At 30.9% G+C, this 16,693-nt stretch overlaps 1 protein-coding gene across 1 annotated transcript in view; it reads left to right on the top strand.

Annotated features, from left to right (window-relative positions):
- The window catches only part of LOC127707631 (poly(ADP-ribose) glycohydrolase-like), a 42,590-nt gene that overhangs the window by 9,388 nt on the left and 16,509 nt on the right, over positions 1–16,693 (top strand). The window contains exons 4-15 of the mRNA XM_052212244.1: positions 44–153; positions 1,022–1,091; positions 1,726–1,828; positions 2,396–2,494; positions 5,752–5,871; positions 6,144–6,227; positions 6,832–6,906; positions 8,981–9,073; positions 9,709–9,869; positions 10,644–10,726; positions 11,356–11,498; positions 13,209–13,356. Coding sequence (XP_052068204.1) covers positions 44–153; positions 1,022–1,091; positions 1,726–1,828; positions 2,396–2,494; positions 5,752–5,871; positions 6,144–6,227; positions 6,832–6,906; positions 8,981–9,073; positions 9,709–9,869; positions 10,644–10,726; positions 11,356–11,498; positions 13,209–13,356 — 1,289 coding nt within the window. The remainder of the gene's footprint in view (positions 1–43; positions 154–1,021; positions 1,092–1,725; positions 1,829–2,395; positions 2,495–5,751; positions 5,872–6,143; positions 6,228–6,831; positions 6,907–8,980; positions 9,074–9,708; positions 9,870–10,643; positions 10,727–11,355; positions 11,499–13,208; positions 13,357–16,693) is intronic.

Raw genomic sequence — 16,693 nt, 5'->3', positions numbered from 1 at the left:
ATTAAAAATAATGATACAGAGACCTGCTTTTATTCCTTTGTAGACCAGCAGTAAATCCTGTGAAAAAAGTTTTAAATGACATTTCTACACAAGGGCTTGGTGCATCATTTGATGGGAAAGGAGCTCAAGCAGCCAAAACTTTTACCGAAAAAAGTAAGTTTTTTTTTTGACTTAATGTGCGTCATTAAAAAAAATGTGAAATATAAGTGGGGAAAATGCTGATAATCTCAATAAATTATCTTATGCATACCAGAATTTTGATGTTTTGTATTCTCGAATTTGGGACAATTTTATTATTTATTTTTATATATCTCATTAAAGTCGTCAACAATTATAAGTTTTCATTTGGTCTTGTTAGGCAGAAATCCAGTGTCGACCAGTAGTGGACATTTCTTGAGATGTTGCAATAGCTCATGTATATCTGTTTTATGCAGATTCAAGGCCCTTGATAATACTTATCAGTCAGTCTTCATTGATATTGAAATTGTTACATTATTCAGATTTTTGTTTTCTTGCTCAGGCTTGTACTAATAGAATTAACTGTATGAAAGCTTTCTCATATTTGATATACTGTTTTGTAACATCCTTACTTCTCAGATTATAAAAAGATGTAAAAAATGTAAGATTGACAGCAACAATCCATGTTGACAATATATGAATAAAAAACCCAAAAAACTCTGCAGTACTGCTAGAGGATTTTTAATAGTGCATCTCTCCAAGAAGAAATGATATATTCTGGATGTGTATTGCATCCATGTGATGTGAAAACAAATATTAATTTAAATATTTTGCACAAAAGCTTGATATGCAGTTGCAAGTTATTTTGATTGCATTTTTTACAGCAGTTTACATGAAAAAGTTACTATCTCATTGAAGGTTACCCCACATCCCTTTTAAATGTTTCAATACATGTCATAAATAAAAAATAACATTGGTGAAATGAAATCAGCTACAAATGATTGTGTTCACTGAATAGATACAACTTACTTTATCTGAGCAATTAACTTTGATTATATTGCAGCAGACAAGATTTTGAAGTCAAGTTTTGGAGACACTTTCAAATATGATGAAACAATGGAATACAATATGGAGTAAGAAATAATGTAGAAATACTGTAAATAAGAAATTATTGCACATGCGATTATTATTGCTCAAGATGGTAACAAAAAATGTGTTATTGATTATTATGATTTCAGGAAATGCTACATTTAAATAATTTATCAAAATTTAAAACTCAAATTTTTATTTTATCCTGTTGCAATTATTGCAATAATAAAAACATAGCAAAAATGTCTGCATATACAGTAAATAATAAGGGAGGCAACTCATATTTTTAAAACTTTTACAAAGATTAATCATTGCCAGAACTGTGGTAGATCTACAATTTATTTTATAGTAAGGCCTAGTAAACACAAATAAGATCAGAATAACAAAATATTTGCAATAATAACAAAATCAGATGACAAATACCAGTACAAATGAAATGTGAATATTGATTTACATTATTATTATGTAAATGCAGGTTCTTCTCTGTTTTTTTAAAAACAATATAAAGAATACAAGTGATGAAGATATTAACTATAACAAGTGCATATGTGATTCATGGAAATTATTTGGTGTCACTTGTCATATTTTCATTGGAACTTACAGGAAAAATATTTGTATTCATTAAATGTAGCCAATGAAGTACTTGAGTAAATTTGATTTCATGATTCATTTCAATAGTTCTGATGTAGCAGACTCTCAAGGTTCTCAAGATGGAGATAGTGTAAAACCAGACATACCAACCAAGAAACCAAGTCAGAGAAAAGCTAATTCTGATTGGAAGGTAAATAGATTGATCCCAACCCTTTTTGTCAGAGGAAATTTTTTATTCAAATATTTTTATTTTCCACAAATATATAATTTGTAAATTTTTTAATATTTAATAGAAGAAAGATTTATAATCTTTGTAATTCATAGATATATAAGTTGTTATATACACATTAGACATAGCTAATGGATAAGTATTGATATGATTTAATGAAGAATTAAATGCTTCTTTTTGTAAATTTATTGGGGTGTAAAAGCATTGACTGAAGTACGCTTCATTCTAAAAATGTGCTTTTACAACCCTATAAAATTACTAAAAGAAGCATTCAATACTTATAATTACATTTATTTGCTAGGATCATGAAAACACAATTTCTATCAAGTTTTTCTTTTATTTACCTGTGCACTTTATTGTGGAAGCTCGTGTCATCATGAATGTTACATTTCATTTTGAAATGAAGGTTAATTTCAGACTGACGCTAGATTTCTGTTAGCCAATCAAAATAACGTATTATAATGAAACATACATGTAAGATAATTATTTTTCTTTGAAGTGACCAATATCTTATGTTGTATATTCCAGGGAAAACCTTTAAATAGACTGAATAAAATACCTGACTGCATGGAAAAATTACCAGCTTTGCATTCAACAGAAAATCATACAGTTCTTATTAAAGTTCCGGTAAGAACCTTCAATACAGTATTTAAAATTAATTAGTACAGAATTAGTCTTTGAGAGATTCAAACTGCATTAAAAAATTTCTTAAAATATCACGAAAGTAAAATTCACCCTTAATTGCGGCATACAAATTACAGTTAGCACTAATCCTGAGTCAGAGGGGCCTCGGTAGCTTTTAGATATTTTATCTACAGTAATCAATAGCCTGTCAATACTAAAGGTTTTGAGTTCTAACCCTGCATGTGGCAATGTGTGTTTGATTCAGTTCTTAATTGACTAGTTTTCCTACAGAAGGTTGTGGTTTCTCTCTGTGGGCTCAGGCCTCCACCAATAAAAACTTGCCCCATGAAAAAGCAAAGAATGTGGAAAATCACCTTAAACACCAACAATTAATCCATAGTCGGAAATTATAAATATTTTATTTGTAGTCTGGTACGCATTCCCCGTTTCGATTCTCAATTTTATGGTATTGTAATTAATTCAACATTTCTCCAGCCTTTTCTGACTTTTGGCTCACTTAGTTCATAGAATTTCGTTTAGATAAGCAATGAATAAATTTCCCCTTTAAATCGTTTAAAAGAGAAAGAAAATGTCATGAGGCAATACAACATATTAGTAACAACAGAACACCATGGCCAAAAAATGATACCAAAAAAGACCAACAGCAGTCTTCATACACTACATTAAAACTAAATGAGCAACAACATGAACCCTACCAATTGTGCAACTTATACAAAATTAATACAAATTACATGGACTAGAAATGTATACATTAAAGTGGATGCTGTATTATTCAGTCAAAGTTATAAATTTTCTTGCAAGTGTATTATTTGTTTTTGGAGTAAAGATTGTGTTCATGCAGTCATAACCGTTATGTGGCTGGCTTCATAGTTCAGGAGTTAAGAAATCCACTAGCCCGACACCCGGGACTAGAGCATTTACACCTCGGGCAATCAAAACTTGTAACCAAATATGCCCGACGGACTAGTAACAAAAAATTCCTGGCGTATCCAAAATACAAAGTGGAAAATCCCTTCATCTCTATTCTATCTTAGCCAATCAAATTCAATTACGTCATTCAGAATTCCAAGAATTTGTATGTTTTGAAAATAGAACAAATGGGTGGACCGGTATCATGTATTGATTGCAATTTCTGTACTTTCATTATCGATTTCTCCGTACTTAGCGTATTGTACATTGCTCAGGCCGAGACTTTCAATTAAAGGTACTGGAGGTAATACCGTATGATGCATTGATTGATGTGAACTGTTACTTGTAAGAATGATTTAGCCTTTCAGAAATACATATTAACATAATATTCTAAATTAATGAACAATTAAAAAAAAAAATTAAAAAAAAAGTGAAATGAAAATTTGACAGAACCACGTTGTTGAAACTGATACACGTTTGGGCATGTGCGCAGGTGCGAGATTTAATTTTGCATCTGAATTCTTCAAAAATTCTTCTAAACGTTCATTTCAAGTATTTTCAAGAAGAAATAATGTGGAAAGAACTACATAAACTGAATAGACAACTTTCACAGCGTACACAGAGTTTTGTGTCCATCTTTGGTCCGTGTTTTACCTTTGACAAGTCAACATCCGGTAATAGGAAAAATGCTTTTTGAAAAAAGAAAGTACAGTTCTGGCAGCGTGATATTGCATTAATAAAGAGTTTAAGGCAGATTTAAGTTCACTAATTTTTAACATTTCGTATGTGGACTGTCAATTTAACAGTTTACGTCAGAACATAAAATTATATCAAAAGTCTTCTGAAGTTTAGTATTGTTTTAATGTCAATTATTCAGGCATTGTGATGATGCCAACATTTTAACAATGATTGCCTTTGTGACTAAGTCTTTCAGGATTGAAATTTGAATCAGAAAAAAATATCCAGCTGACTCAAACATTTGTTGGAAGTCCGGGGTATCAGGTTTGATTTGCTGGGCTAGCAGTTCTGTCAACAGGACTAGTAAATCCTGCTACCAATAAGTCCTGGACTAGGGAGCTGTAACAAAATTTTTTAACCCCTGTAGTTTATCAATTTTCCAGACTTTATATCACTACTTTTGAGAAAAAAAATATAGTGCATGGAGCACAACATTCGTTACATCCTATCCATGAACGTTTCAAGAAATTTGCCAATGATATATCATATGTTCAAGTTTATAGCCTTACTTGTCTATAAAATTACAAAAATTGTGCATGGTGCACAGATGTATTGTTAAAGTAATATTCAAAATTAAGAGTTATCTTCCTTTGTTTATAATTGTTGTTGAACCAATACATAGCATTGTCTTCCAATGCTTGTTTTATTTTTAGTTCCTACTACAAAATAAATGCAATCTTTACCCTTCAATGCTTACAAGCAATTAGATTAAATTTAGATGTAGAAATCAGTCTCATTTATTTTTGCAATAATAAAACATCACAAAAATTAACACTACAGTTTTATATAAGCAATTTATACAATCATAAAACTTAAAGAACCCATAATCAGTCAAGGATCTAACTTAAATAAGTTATTAGAGAAAAATAACATACATTTGTTATTGAGGGCTAAAAAAATCAAAAATCTGTGATAACATATGTATGTTACATGTTTCAAAGGGGCATTATACATCCTTTATTTTGTTTAATTGTGTACTAGTTCTAATGATATTATAATTGTCTTTATGTATATTAAACTTTAGAAAGATATAACAGCCCATAGTTTTCCAATCATGCATAACACACCCATGTTATTACAGAAAAAATATGCCTGTAATAACTAAAGGGTGTTATTATAGCTTCTCTACATCTCTTCAAAGCCTTTTCTCCTACATATATCACAATGTATTTTAATTTATTGTAATAAATAATGATAAGGGCATGTAATGAGGTTCTGCACAAGCTTCCTAGTCATTCCCAAGCGTCTCATGTAATAAGTTAAATGCCTGTAATAACTAAGCCTTGTTATTACTGCTAAGTTATCACTTAAAAGCCTTGTCTCATTGATTTACCATGGTTGATCAAAAATGTATTATTTGAATTGGAAAATTAGTTTTCAAGGTTATGTATTAAGTTACTGCGCAAGTTTCAAGAATTCCCAAGTGCCCACTGAAAATAAAATATTTTATGGTACATTTAACTGATAACAAACATATGTTACTACAGATTAAGAGAAAGTATCCGTAATAACACATGTATGTTATTTTTCTCTAATAACTTATTCAAGTTACACCCTTGACTGATAATTAATTGTAACATTTAATTAAATAGTATAAGTATGATCCAAAGACACCACCAACGCCTCATCCTGCACAGTATAAAGACGGTTGGAATAATGACCATGTGAAAATGCCATGTTCTCCACAGAATGAATATCCTTTCCAAGGCAAGGTATGTCAGTCTATAGTGAAAGTTTAAATCTAAACATTGAAAACACATAGTTTGATCATTTATTTTTTTCCAACTGCTAGCTGATAATTCAGTGTGTTTTCATTTTAAATACATTTGAACAAACACTATCACCCGAAATGAATTTTTTATGCTCTTTAAGGTAAATGCATATCTTTTTTTTCTTTTGAGTTAAATTTTTGCAATTTGTTATATGATCAAAAGTGGTTAAAAAACATGAAAAATATATAAATTTATATATAAATTAATTTCAGAATAATAAACAGATATTGAGGAAGAGGTGGGAGATTATAGAAGAGGCACTTCTAAGTAAAATACCAGGTCCATATGAGTTAGAGGTATTTATGTAACTACAATACCTGTGTTTTGATTAACATTTTTAAAGGACAATGTTATAAGTGTTGCATTTCCAAAACTCTCTGAAGCATAGTAGTCAACTATCCAGCGCTGATGTGAAATATCTTGGATGCAGTCATGGGAAAGTGGCCTTAGCCACAACTTTTAGAAATTTTACAACTTAGTAATTGATTTGGTACTCAATCTGTTTTGATTCAAATGCCCCTGATGAGTCTTATGTAGAAGAAATGGGTGTCTGACATTCTTAGATATAAGAGTGCTAACTTTGATTATACTTGCAACTTAATTTTAATATGCATGTCATATTATTTGTCAAAATAGTTTTGGTTGATAAAGAAATGCAATGAAATTCAGTGAATTGTTGACATTACATTTTCCTGATGAGACAAATCTACACTAGAGACCAAATGACGTAGAAGTTAGCAACTAATGAACTATAGGTCACTGTCAGGCCATCAACAATGAGCAATACCCATACTTATTGTACACTGAACACAAAAATGACCATGTTATTTTATATAAATCACTCTTTACATTAATCTGTTTGCATTTATGTTTACCATTCAGTTATCTTATTTATTGTAGGACATAATACTGAAATACAATTCACGGTATTTTGGCAAGTGGAATTTTGAGACATTGAAGTGTCTTTTTACAGAGGTAAAGAAAATATATACTGTTTGTTCAACAATATGTTTAAGGTTAAATGTGAAAAGAACTGTAATGTTATTAATAAGGTATAAAAAATGTACTGTTTCTACAGACATACATGATGCCACCAGAAAAATTCAAGCTGTTTAAAATTTTGAAGGTTTTTCCAATGTTACTATTACATTTTGTAATCATAATCTTTATAATTTATATATTAGGAGTTGTGTTGTGATTGCCAATGAAACTATCCATGAGAGTCCAAATGACATTGATGTTTGCAAGGTTATTTTATGACTCATGCCAAATATTCGGCTATTAACTTCTTTTTAAACCTCTATTAATACATAACATGTATGTGGTAATTTTTGTCTCGCCTTGACGGGAGTCAAAAAGTGAGACTTATGTATGCTGTTTCCGACTTCGGCAGCGTAGTCAACGGCGTAAACAATGTACAAGTCTGTGATTAGGTCAGTTTGTGGGGAACCACTGTTGTTAGGTCAATGCTATTTGATATGCAATTGTATTAGCATTGGCACATCTCATTTCCATGGAGATTATTTGGCCCCGCCTCCACAGTCATAATCTATTGACTTTGAAACTTTTGCTTAGTTTATATGTATTAATTTGTGATTAGGTCAGTTTAAGGGGGACTACTAGTGGTAGGTCAATGGTATTTGGTTTGTAGATGCATTAGCATTGGCACATCTCATTTACATAGAGATTATTTGGCTCTGCCCTCTCAGTCATGGTCTATTGACTTTGAATATTTTGCATAGTTCACTTGTTAAAGTTTGTGATAAGATCAGTTTAAGAGGAACCACTAATGTTAAGTCAATGATTTTCAGTATGCAGTTATATTAGTATGTGCAATTCTTTTCTCCATGGAAATTATATGTCCCCATTCCCTCATCATGGTTAATTGACCTTGAAACTTTTACATTGTTTACAATTTGAAAGTTTGTGTTTTGGTTAGTGTTAAGGGCACCACTTATGATAAAATAATGGTATTTGGTATGCAGTTTTATAAGCATTGGCATTTCTCATTTCCATAGAGGTTATTTGGTCCTGTACATTAGTCATGGTTCATTGAATGTTTTGCATAGTTTGCATGTTTAAATATTGCCATTTGGATTTAATATTTGCATTATACTACCAAAATAACAAAAAGGCAAGACATATCTCTGTGTCAACAGTTCATCTAACATTTATAAGATATTATTCATTATGCTTCTGGAAAAATTGTTGCTGTGTTGGTCGGTCCTTTGGTTCATCTGTGTGTCCAAAACATATGGTTTCCTAATGGTCACTTGATTTTTGCTTGGTTGGAATAAAACTTTTCAGAAGGAAGCCAAAGAGAAGGGGAAGAAATCTAAATTTGAGGTCAAATTTACTATAAATAGATTTTTTTGGGGGAAATGGTTAGATACTATATGTAATAGGTTAACTATGTTTGGTGTATGGAATGAATTTAGGGTTTACCTGACCTTGACCTTATTGTCATTGATCATTGATAACGTTAAGCTTATGTGATACTTGCAGTAAAACCTTTATCTTTAAGACTTTCAACATTAAATCAATCATGGTCTATACAGCAGGCAAGACATTTCACTGTGTGCACTCTTGTTTAAATATTTAGTGCATTTTATAACCTTATTTGACATCAAAATTGTCCAAAAAGTTCTAAAAGCTGACAAGCAAATTTGAATAAGGTAAAATTATTTTTGAAAATGCAAATTTGTAGGTCAGCAAGATTTTTGATATTTGTTTTACATAAAATAGTTTGTTGATTCATGTTGGAAATAGTTTATAAATTGAGTTATCATGAAATAAAAGTACAAAGTAATTGTTTTTGTTTATTTAATAAATCAAAATTTTTATAACATCATTTGTCAGGTCTTTACAACATGAATTATGGCTCATCTGAAATTGTAAATTGTTTTCCATGTTTACTGTATTGAAGGAATATAGCTCAGAATCACAAGATAAAAATGTAAAAATAAAATTTTTGACATTATTTAAATATTAAATGATTCATCACTATGAAATCATTTGGTGTATGACAAGTCTATTACTTATTTTTCAGGACCTTACACAAAGTGAAAGAAATCATTTTTTCGGTGAAGTTCTACCAAAAATTGCAAAGTTAGCACTCAATTTGCCTCATTTATGTACTCAGGTAAAATTATTGATTTAGTATTAATAAGTAAAAAAAAGCATCCAGCATGATAGATTTATAGCAGATGACTATATATATATATATATATAGCTACTATCAAATACATGGAGGGAGAGTTATACATATATTAATAAAAGTTTTGAAATCTATTGAAATTACATTGTATTATTGCCAATATTAGACGTATTTGATAATTACTCGTTACAACTTTAGTGAGGATGATAAACTTGAAGAAATTCTCTGAACAAAAACCTATTTGATTAAATTGAAAAAGATGTGGTAAACTCACTTTCTTATCAATGCTTAGTCAAGACAAATCGTTCAAAGTTCAGACAATTAGAAATTGAGATACTATGTATATTTTCTAATATTGAAGACTATATTGTTGTTTAGTTGTTGTTCACGTCTCCATTTGACCTATGATGTTTGATGCCATTAAGTATAGAGACTGGTTGTTTTGGAGACCTGTACTGTATGCAAATGCTTTGTTCACTGTTATTAACAATACCCTAAAATGCAGAAAATTACTCTAACCCATACTTACATTGTTTGATTGCTAACTCATTGATGTTTACCACATATCTCCTTTTATTGATATCAAGGAATTTTCCAAAACATTTGTATTACAATTTTAGCCCATTCCATTATTGAAGAAAGGGAAGACAAGGAGTATAACACTAAGCCAACAGCAGATAGCCTGTTTATTAGCTAATGCCTTCTTTTGTACATATCCACGTAGAAATGCTAAAGGGAAAAGTTCAGAATTCTTTAATTATCCGAGTATTAATTTTAATAGGTAAGTAAGAACAATCTTTTCAGGTCGTCAACCTGAAATTCTAAGAGAACTATTTAAACATCATTCATTCTGAAAGTAGAGAAATTTTTGTGAGAGGTTTTTAGTTTTCCATACAATATTGAAATATATTTCTCATTGAGAATAGTGAAAAATTCAAGTATGAATCAGCAAGCAAATGAAATAACCATTGCAAACAAAAAAAGGCCACAATTAAAAAAGTGTAGGCTTCCCCTGGCATTCTGTCAGGGTAATAGAGGAGCACAGGTAGGCATGTATTTTTAAAAACTTATCAGAGACTTCAGATGCGTCAATGTTTTATGTTTATCTTTCTGTATTTGAATCATAAATGGACTAAGTTTTTGGAGTCACCATTACACTTTTACACTGACATCAGCAATGACTGGCAAGACATTTGGGTTCAAGGTAACCCTTTACTTATGTGCTATGTCTTTTTTCTTCTTTTTTTTTAAATAAAGTTTAGTCGTTGTCACCTTTCATCAAGAACAAAATTGCTTTATAAAAGAAACAACTACAATATAATTTTTATTCCATGGTTATTCCTTATAGTAAATAGTAAAAGAAATATTTTATCATAAACAGATCTTAAAGTTGCCATTCATACTTTAATATACAGTTTATGTTAACTTTAAGGAGACAAAGACAGATTAGTAAAAAGTTTGATAATAACATGTAAGAGATGTCTCATTGGTAATCACACCACACCTCCTTATTTTTATGTAACATAAATTCTTAAAATAACTTTTTTCTTTACAGTTTATATGATGGAACGCCCAATTGTGTAAAATTGGAAAAATTAAAATGTATCATTCAGTACTTTTCAAGAGTCACCAAAAAGAGTAAGTAGTTCTAGATATATTAATTGGTGTTTTTTTTTAAGATCGAAAAATTATTGAAATCCTCTGACATATTTATGATTTTGGCTACTCTTTAAGATCATTTTAAATGTAGGTTTTAATTTATTTGAATCTGTGACTTTCCAAACCTTTTGCACTGAATTATGGTGAAAAACATTTTGAGGTCCGTGATCAGTGTATTTGATTTTAATTTATCAAAATATATTTACTATTTTCTGTTCATTATATTTTTCTAAAAAAGGGGGACAAGATAAGCAGACAGCAGCTTTGCCAAAAGAAAAAAAATATGTAGACAACACACCACACAAAAAAACAAAGATGGAGCAGCAGGAAGGATAAGCAATTTCTGCTCCAATAATGACACCCATCATGTTCCTCAAGGCATGTAAATATCTGGGAATAAGAAGCATTCAATGTTGTCACAATCTAGGAAAAGAATACAAAATTATGGTTAGGCAAAGTGGAACATATCCGTAGTAATCTGTTACACAGATGTTCCGTAAATAAAGGTCAACCAAATCATGACAGTGTCTATAAAACTTTTAAAAGAGATGACTTAACTTTACAATTAAGAAGAATTATAAATAGTTTTGTTTTATTTATTCTTGCAGTGCCTACAGGACTTGTCACATTTACCCGCCAACATGTAGGTCTTATTGATTTCCCTAAATGGGACAACTTAGATACAACACTGAGAGACTTACATGTATCTGCTGAAGGCACCATAGAAGATGATGGGGAAGGACTTTTACAGGTAATATGTGTTCTAGATTCCAGATAAATTAAAGAGCAGTGTTACTATGTCCCCTTTGCCGAACATATTTTATCTGTTTAAGGACAATAACTTGAAAATTAATTTTACATTAGCTCCTTTAAACTTTTCAAACTTAAATAGTTGATTGGCACTGCTCTACTAAAACTGACAAGAAATGTAGGTGTGAGAGCACTTACAATGCAGTTTGAACATAATTTCCAAGGGTATAACTCCTGAAAAAATGGTTGGTGTTGATTATGGAACTCTTCTGAAAATTGCTAAAATAAATCTCTGACATAATTTGACAAAAGTCTGACAAGAAATGTAGTCATTAGATTGCTTACAAAGAATATCTCTATATGATAAATTTCCAAATAGCATGTAAATAGTTGATTGGTACTGATTGAACACATTAGAGACATGGCTGATATAAACCTTTCATATTAATCTCATAAAATCTGGCAAGAAATGTAGCCAAGAGAGCCCTAACTATGCAATTTTCCATATACCGGTAATTAATATGACAGCAGGGATATAACTCCTGTAAAAGTAGTTGATCAATTTTTATATTTTAACACCTCTCAGAAATTACTGATATAAACTTTTCATATTAGTTTCATACAATCTGACAAGAAATGTAGGCACAAAAAACACTTCGGATGCAAGTAGTTGATCAGTGTTGATTTTGAAACTTTCTTAAAACATTGTTGATATTTTATCCTAGACATTGCTGATTAAGGCTTTGATATAGATTTCATAACAATGTTAAAAGAAATAAATGTGTAAACATGCTTTCAAGAAGTGATGGACGCTAATATTTCTATGTTTCCCACTCAACTGTTGTGGCAATGAACAAAAAATGAAATTATTTTACAAAAAAAAACCATATTCTTAAATTACTTTTTATGGCACATTTAATTGTGCACTTTCAGATTTTTGCATACAGAATATTTTTTTTTGCAACAAAAATGTTTTCTATGAAAAAGGAAGAATTGTTAAAAACAAATACACTGATTACAGAGCTCAAAAATAAAAATAAAGAGATTTGCCAATGAGACAACTATCCGGCAAACAAGGATGTAAACAATGATCAGACAATGTACGGCCTTCAACAATGAGCAAAACTATACTGTATAATAAGCTATAAAAGTCCAAGGCATGACAAAATGTTATAGACAAAAAACACAAGGTACCAATCTAAGATAACTAAAAACTACTGCGGGTTCATTTATTTTCGTTGGTACCAATTTTTATGGATTGGGGAAAAATCGTATTTTCGTGGATATTTGATTTCATGGTTTTGCTAAAGACTACATACAAGCCAACAGAGAATTCCTTCTTCGTTGAACATTTAAATTGGTGGTTCACCTATACCCTCGAAATCAACAAAAATTAGTATCCCACGAATATAATGAGTCCACAGTAGTTCAAAGCCAAATCCAATAAATGAGTAAACCATATTTTCTCAGAACAAAATTTCAATCAGAACACATCCAAAAGGTTAAGTTTAAAGACTTCATAAACAGTGAGAAAAAAACGAAATTTATTTTAGTACCAAGGAAGACAATAATCAAAGTTCTTACTACAGTGTTAAAGCGATAACCTTTCAGAATAAGTTTATTCAAAGGATCTCTGTAAGCTGGAAGGTTACATCAACATTGTACAAGAAGTATTTTTACAGTAACTGTAACTTTGTATGATTATTTACAGGTTGATTTTGCCAACAAATATTTAGGAGGTGGAGTTTTAACCCATGGTTGTGTTCAAGAAGAAATAAGATTTTTAATTTGTCCTGAAATGATCATATCACGGCTGTTCACAGAAGGTCTTGAAAAAAATGAAAGTTTGATAATGAAAGGTAAAAATCGTAGCATTTGAAAAAAGGGAAAATATACTTATATATGAAACATTATTTTTTCAACAATTTGCAAGTTTTGTTTGTAGAACATAATTGCTGTTTAGTTTTATTTCAAAATATACATGATTGCTATTGTGATGAGCAGTATATTTTTTAATATGAATATCTACTAAGGCTTTTAATTTGTCAACATCTACATCCGTCATCAATCCATATGTTTATATGGGGGGATAATCTAAGGAAACAACACAACAGTAAGTTGTATTAATAAAAATATAAGAACTTTTAAAAAAAATGGAAAAATAAACGAAGAACTTGTTAAAAAAAATGAAGAATTAAAAAAAAATGAAAAAGATACAAAAGGAGCAATTAAAAAAACCACTACAAGGAAAAGTAAAAAATTAGCAACACCCATCAAAAATTAGGGGTATCAGTTGTTCAAGATGGGTCCCAACAATATCCACACCCATTGGGTTAGTCATGTTAAAATTTTTTGATGAAACATATGCAGTAACTACTGTACTCGTACTATGAACAACAAATTTATTTATTTTGTAAAAAATATTGCCGTACTCCTAACAACAAAATTATTAAATTTAAATTTACCTGTGTACGTTATTTTATTTAAAGCAATTTTGTCCCAGGTTAGAGTTGTCTTTTTGACATTGTTTTACATCCCGTTTTTTTATTAATATTGTATTTATATTGTGTCATAGATCAAATTTATTCGTTCTGTGTATGTTTACTTGTCTTTGTTAATATGTCTTTTTGATCAAGTTAAGCCATTTCAATTGATATTTTATAGTGTGTCTTTCTATGTTGTAATCTTACACTACTGTTTTAGGTTAAGGTGAAGGTTGGGGCCTGTTAAAACGTTACAACCCAACCAAAGAGCAGAAAACAGCTCAAGGCCACCAATGGGTCTTCAACACAGCAAGAAAATCTTGCACCCGGAGGCGGGCTTCAGCTGGCCCCAAACCAATAATGTATACTATTTCATTGAAATGGACGCCACACTAAACTTCGAAACATAAATAAACTAAAATTAAAAATGCACAAGACTAACAAAGGCTAGAGGTTCCTGACTTGGGACATGCGCATAAATGTGGCAGGGTTAAACATGTTTTTAGAGATCTCAACCCTCTCCCTATACCTCTAGTCAATGTGGAATAAACAAACATACAGTAATATGCACAGTTAAACTCAGAAGTCTGAGTCAGATGTTGGAATAAGTATCAGAAGAAACTAAGCAAAATGACAATGATCAACATAGTTTTTATGTCCAAATTTTGTTTTTTGTAGGAATATTCTTGTCAGTTTTTAGCAAAAACAAATAACAACTCCTTACATGTTAGATATCCTTCTCAAAAGTAATACATTTGGTATGAAAAATAATATGTACAAAAAATGGATTCATTCAAGAGTAATACATTTTACACAAAAACCACTCCAACCAAGGTATGAAGAAGAACAATGGAAATTGACATTATATAAGGTTGATGGTTACCATCACGAATTGCAGTTGGAAAGCAGGTCACGGTTTGACCCCAAGTCTATCAGCAACAATAGAGTCACTTGACCGTGAAAATTCTGTAAAACAACGACTGAGACAAACCTCATTTTTACTCAATAAAATGCCACTGTCATGATAAAAACTTATTGATTTAAATAATCTTGAATATACAAAGTTTTCACTCGACAAAACTTACACGTCAACTAAAAGTCCTTCTTTCTTAATTTTACCTTCAGACTTGAAATTTGCGTGAAAATTGTCAAGTCTCTTGATTGAAAAATCTAAATATTTTCGAGGAAACTAAAAATGATGGGCTTAATTTAAATTTGATAAAGCATCTCATTAGGACAAACACTCGATATGAATATCTAGGCAATAGAGTTTTGGATATGCAAACGTCAAGTTATTTTCAACACGAAATGGTGGTTTTTTTGCCGATTTGTGACAATGGTTATCTCCCCTTGGTATCACCAGTCAAAAATAAAAACCCAGCAAAGTCAAGCTGTCAAAGTTATATAAACGTCAAGTTATATGAATTCGATGTTTTTGGTGAACAAAAAAGATGGCCGATAATTTTTAGAACGGACAGGATAAAGTAAAAGCAAATAAAAGTTATATTATCGACAATGTTTCAATGTCGTATTGAAACTATATTGTTCACAAAATCTACAAATCAATTATAAGAAAAGCATGACAAATTGTAAAAAATAGTTTAAACGTCGATTTTTTAGTCGATTTATTTCGCGGACTTTTTGACGTCACCGACGACTGTAGCGCCACCTAATTAATTCCCCCTGCTATTGTTGCTGATAGAGCATTACGACAACGGACGTTTCCAAGGACTTGATTTCCAACTGTTGGGTGACTAATAAGATGTGTCGGTGCCTTGACTAACTAGCGACATGTCTTAGATATTTAGATACCAGTATTGTTGTCTGATCTGTAAGTTGCCGTATCCTATTCCCTATTGCCTTAATTATACCCCTGCTTTAAAAAAGTGGGGGTATACTGTTTTACCTCTATCCTTCCGTCAGTCCATCCATCTCCATCCATTCGTCAGTCCATCTGTCAGTCCATCAGTCCGTCCGTCCCATGAATATTTTCATCGCATTTTTCTCAGGAACTACTTGACAAGGATTTCTGAAATTTGGTATCAGGGTTTATATAAGTAAGTTACACCGTGTGATGCGTTTTCAGATTCATCACTCAACAACTTCCTGTTTACCGAACACTTGTATTATTTTACACATGATAGCCAAGTTGAAAATTTTTGTCACATTTTTCTCAGGAACTACCTGACAAGGATTTCTGAAATTTGGTTTCAGGGTTTATATAAGTAAGTTACACTGTGTGATGCGTTTTCAGATTCATCACTCAACAACTTCCTGTTTACCCTACACTTGTATTATTTTACACATGATAGCCAAGTTGAAAATTTTCGTCACATTTTTCTCAGGATCTACTTGACAAGGATTTCTGTGAAATTTGGTTTCAGGGTTTATATAAGTTAGTTACACCGTGTGATGCGTTTTCAGATTCATCACTCAACAACTTCATGTTTACCCAAATATTTCGGCGGGGGTATCATCAGACTGCTCACAGTTTTACTTGTTGAAGGTTTTTTTATTAGAATTCCGATTATTCCAGATTAAAAAAATAATATTTTATAATGATGACCAGTTATTGAAGTTCATTTAGCATGAAGTTCTTGCTATATTTATATCAAAGTTTGTCTCCTATGTAACTATAATATCTTATATAACTATCCTGTATCAAGTCTTTTTCCCACCAAAATAGTCAAGCTTGAAACGTATTTTGGTAAGA

Source organism: Mytilus californianus, unplaced genomic scaffold, assembly GCF_021869535.1.
Source record: "Mytilus californianus isolate M0D057914Y unplaced genomic scaffold, xbMytCali1.0.p SCAF_7, whole genome shotgun sequence".
Lineage (NCBI taxonomy): Eukaryota > Metazoa > Mollusca > Bivalvia > Mytilida > Mytilidae > Mytilus > Mytilus californianus.
Note: the sequence above shows the minus strand (reverse complement) of the source record. Positions and strands in the feature narration are given on the sequence as shown.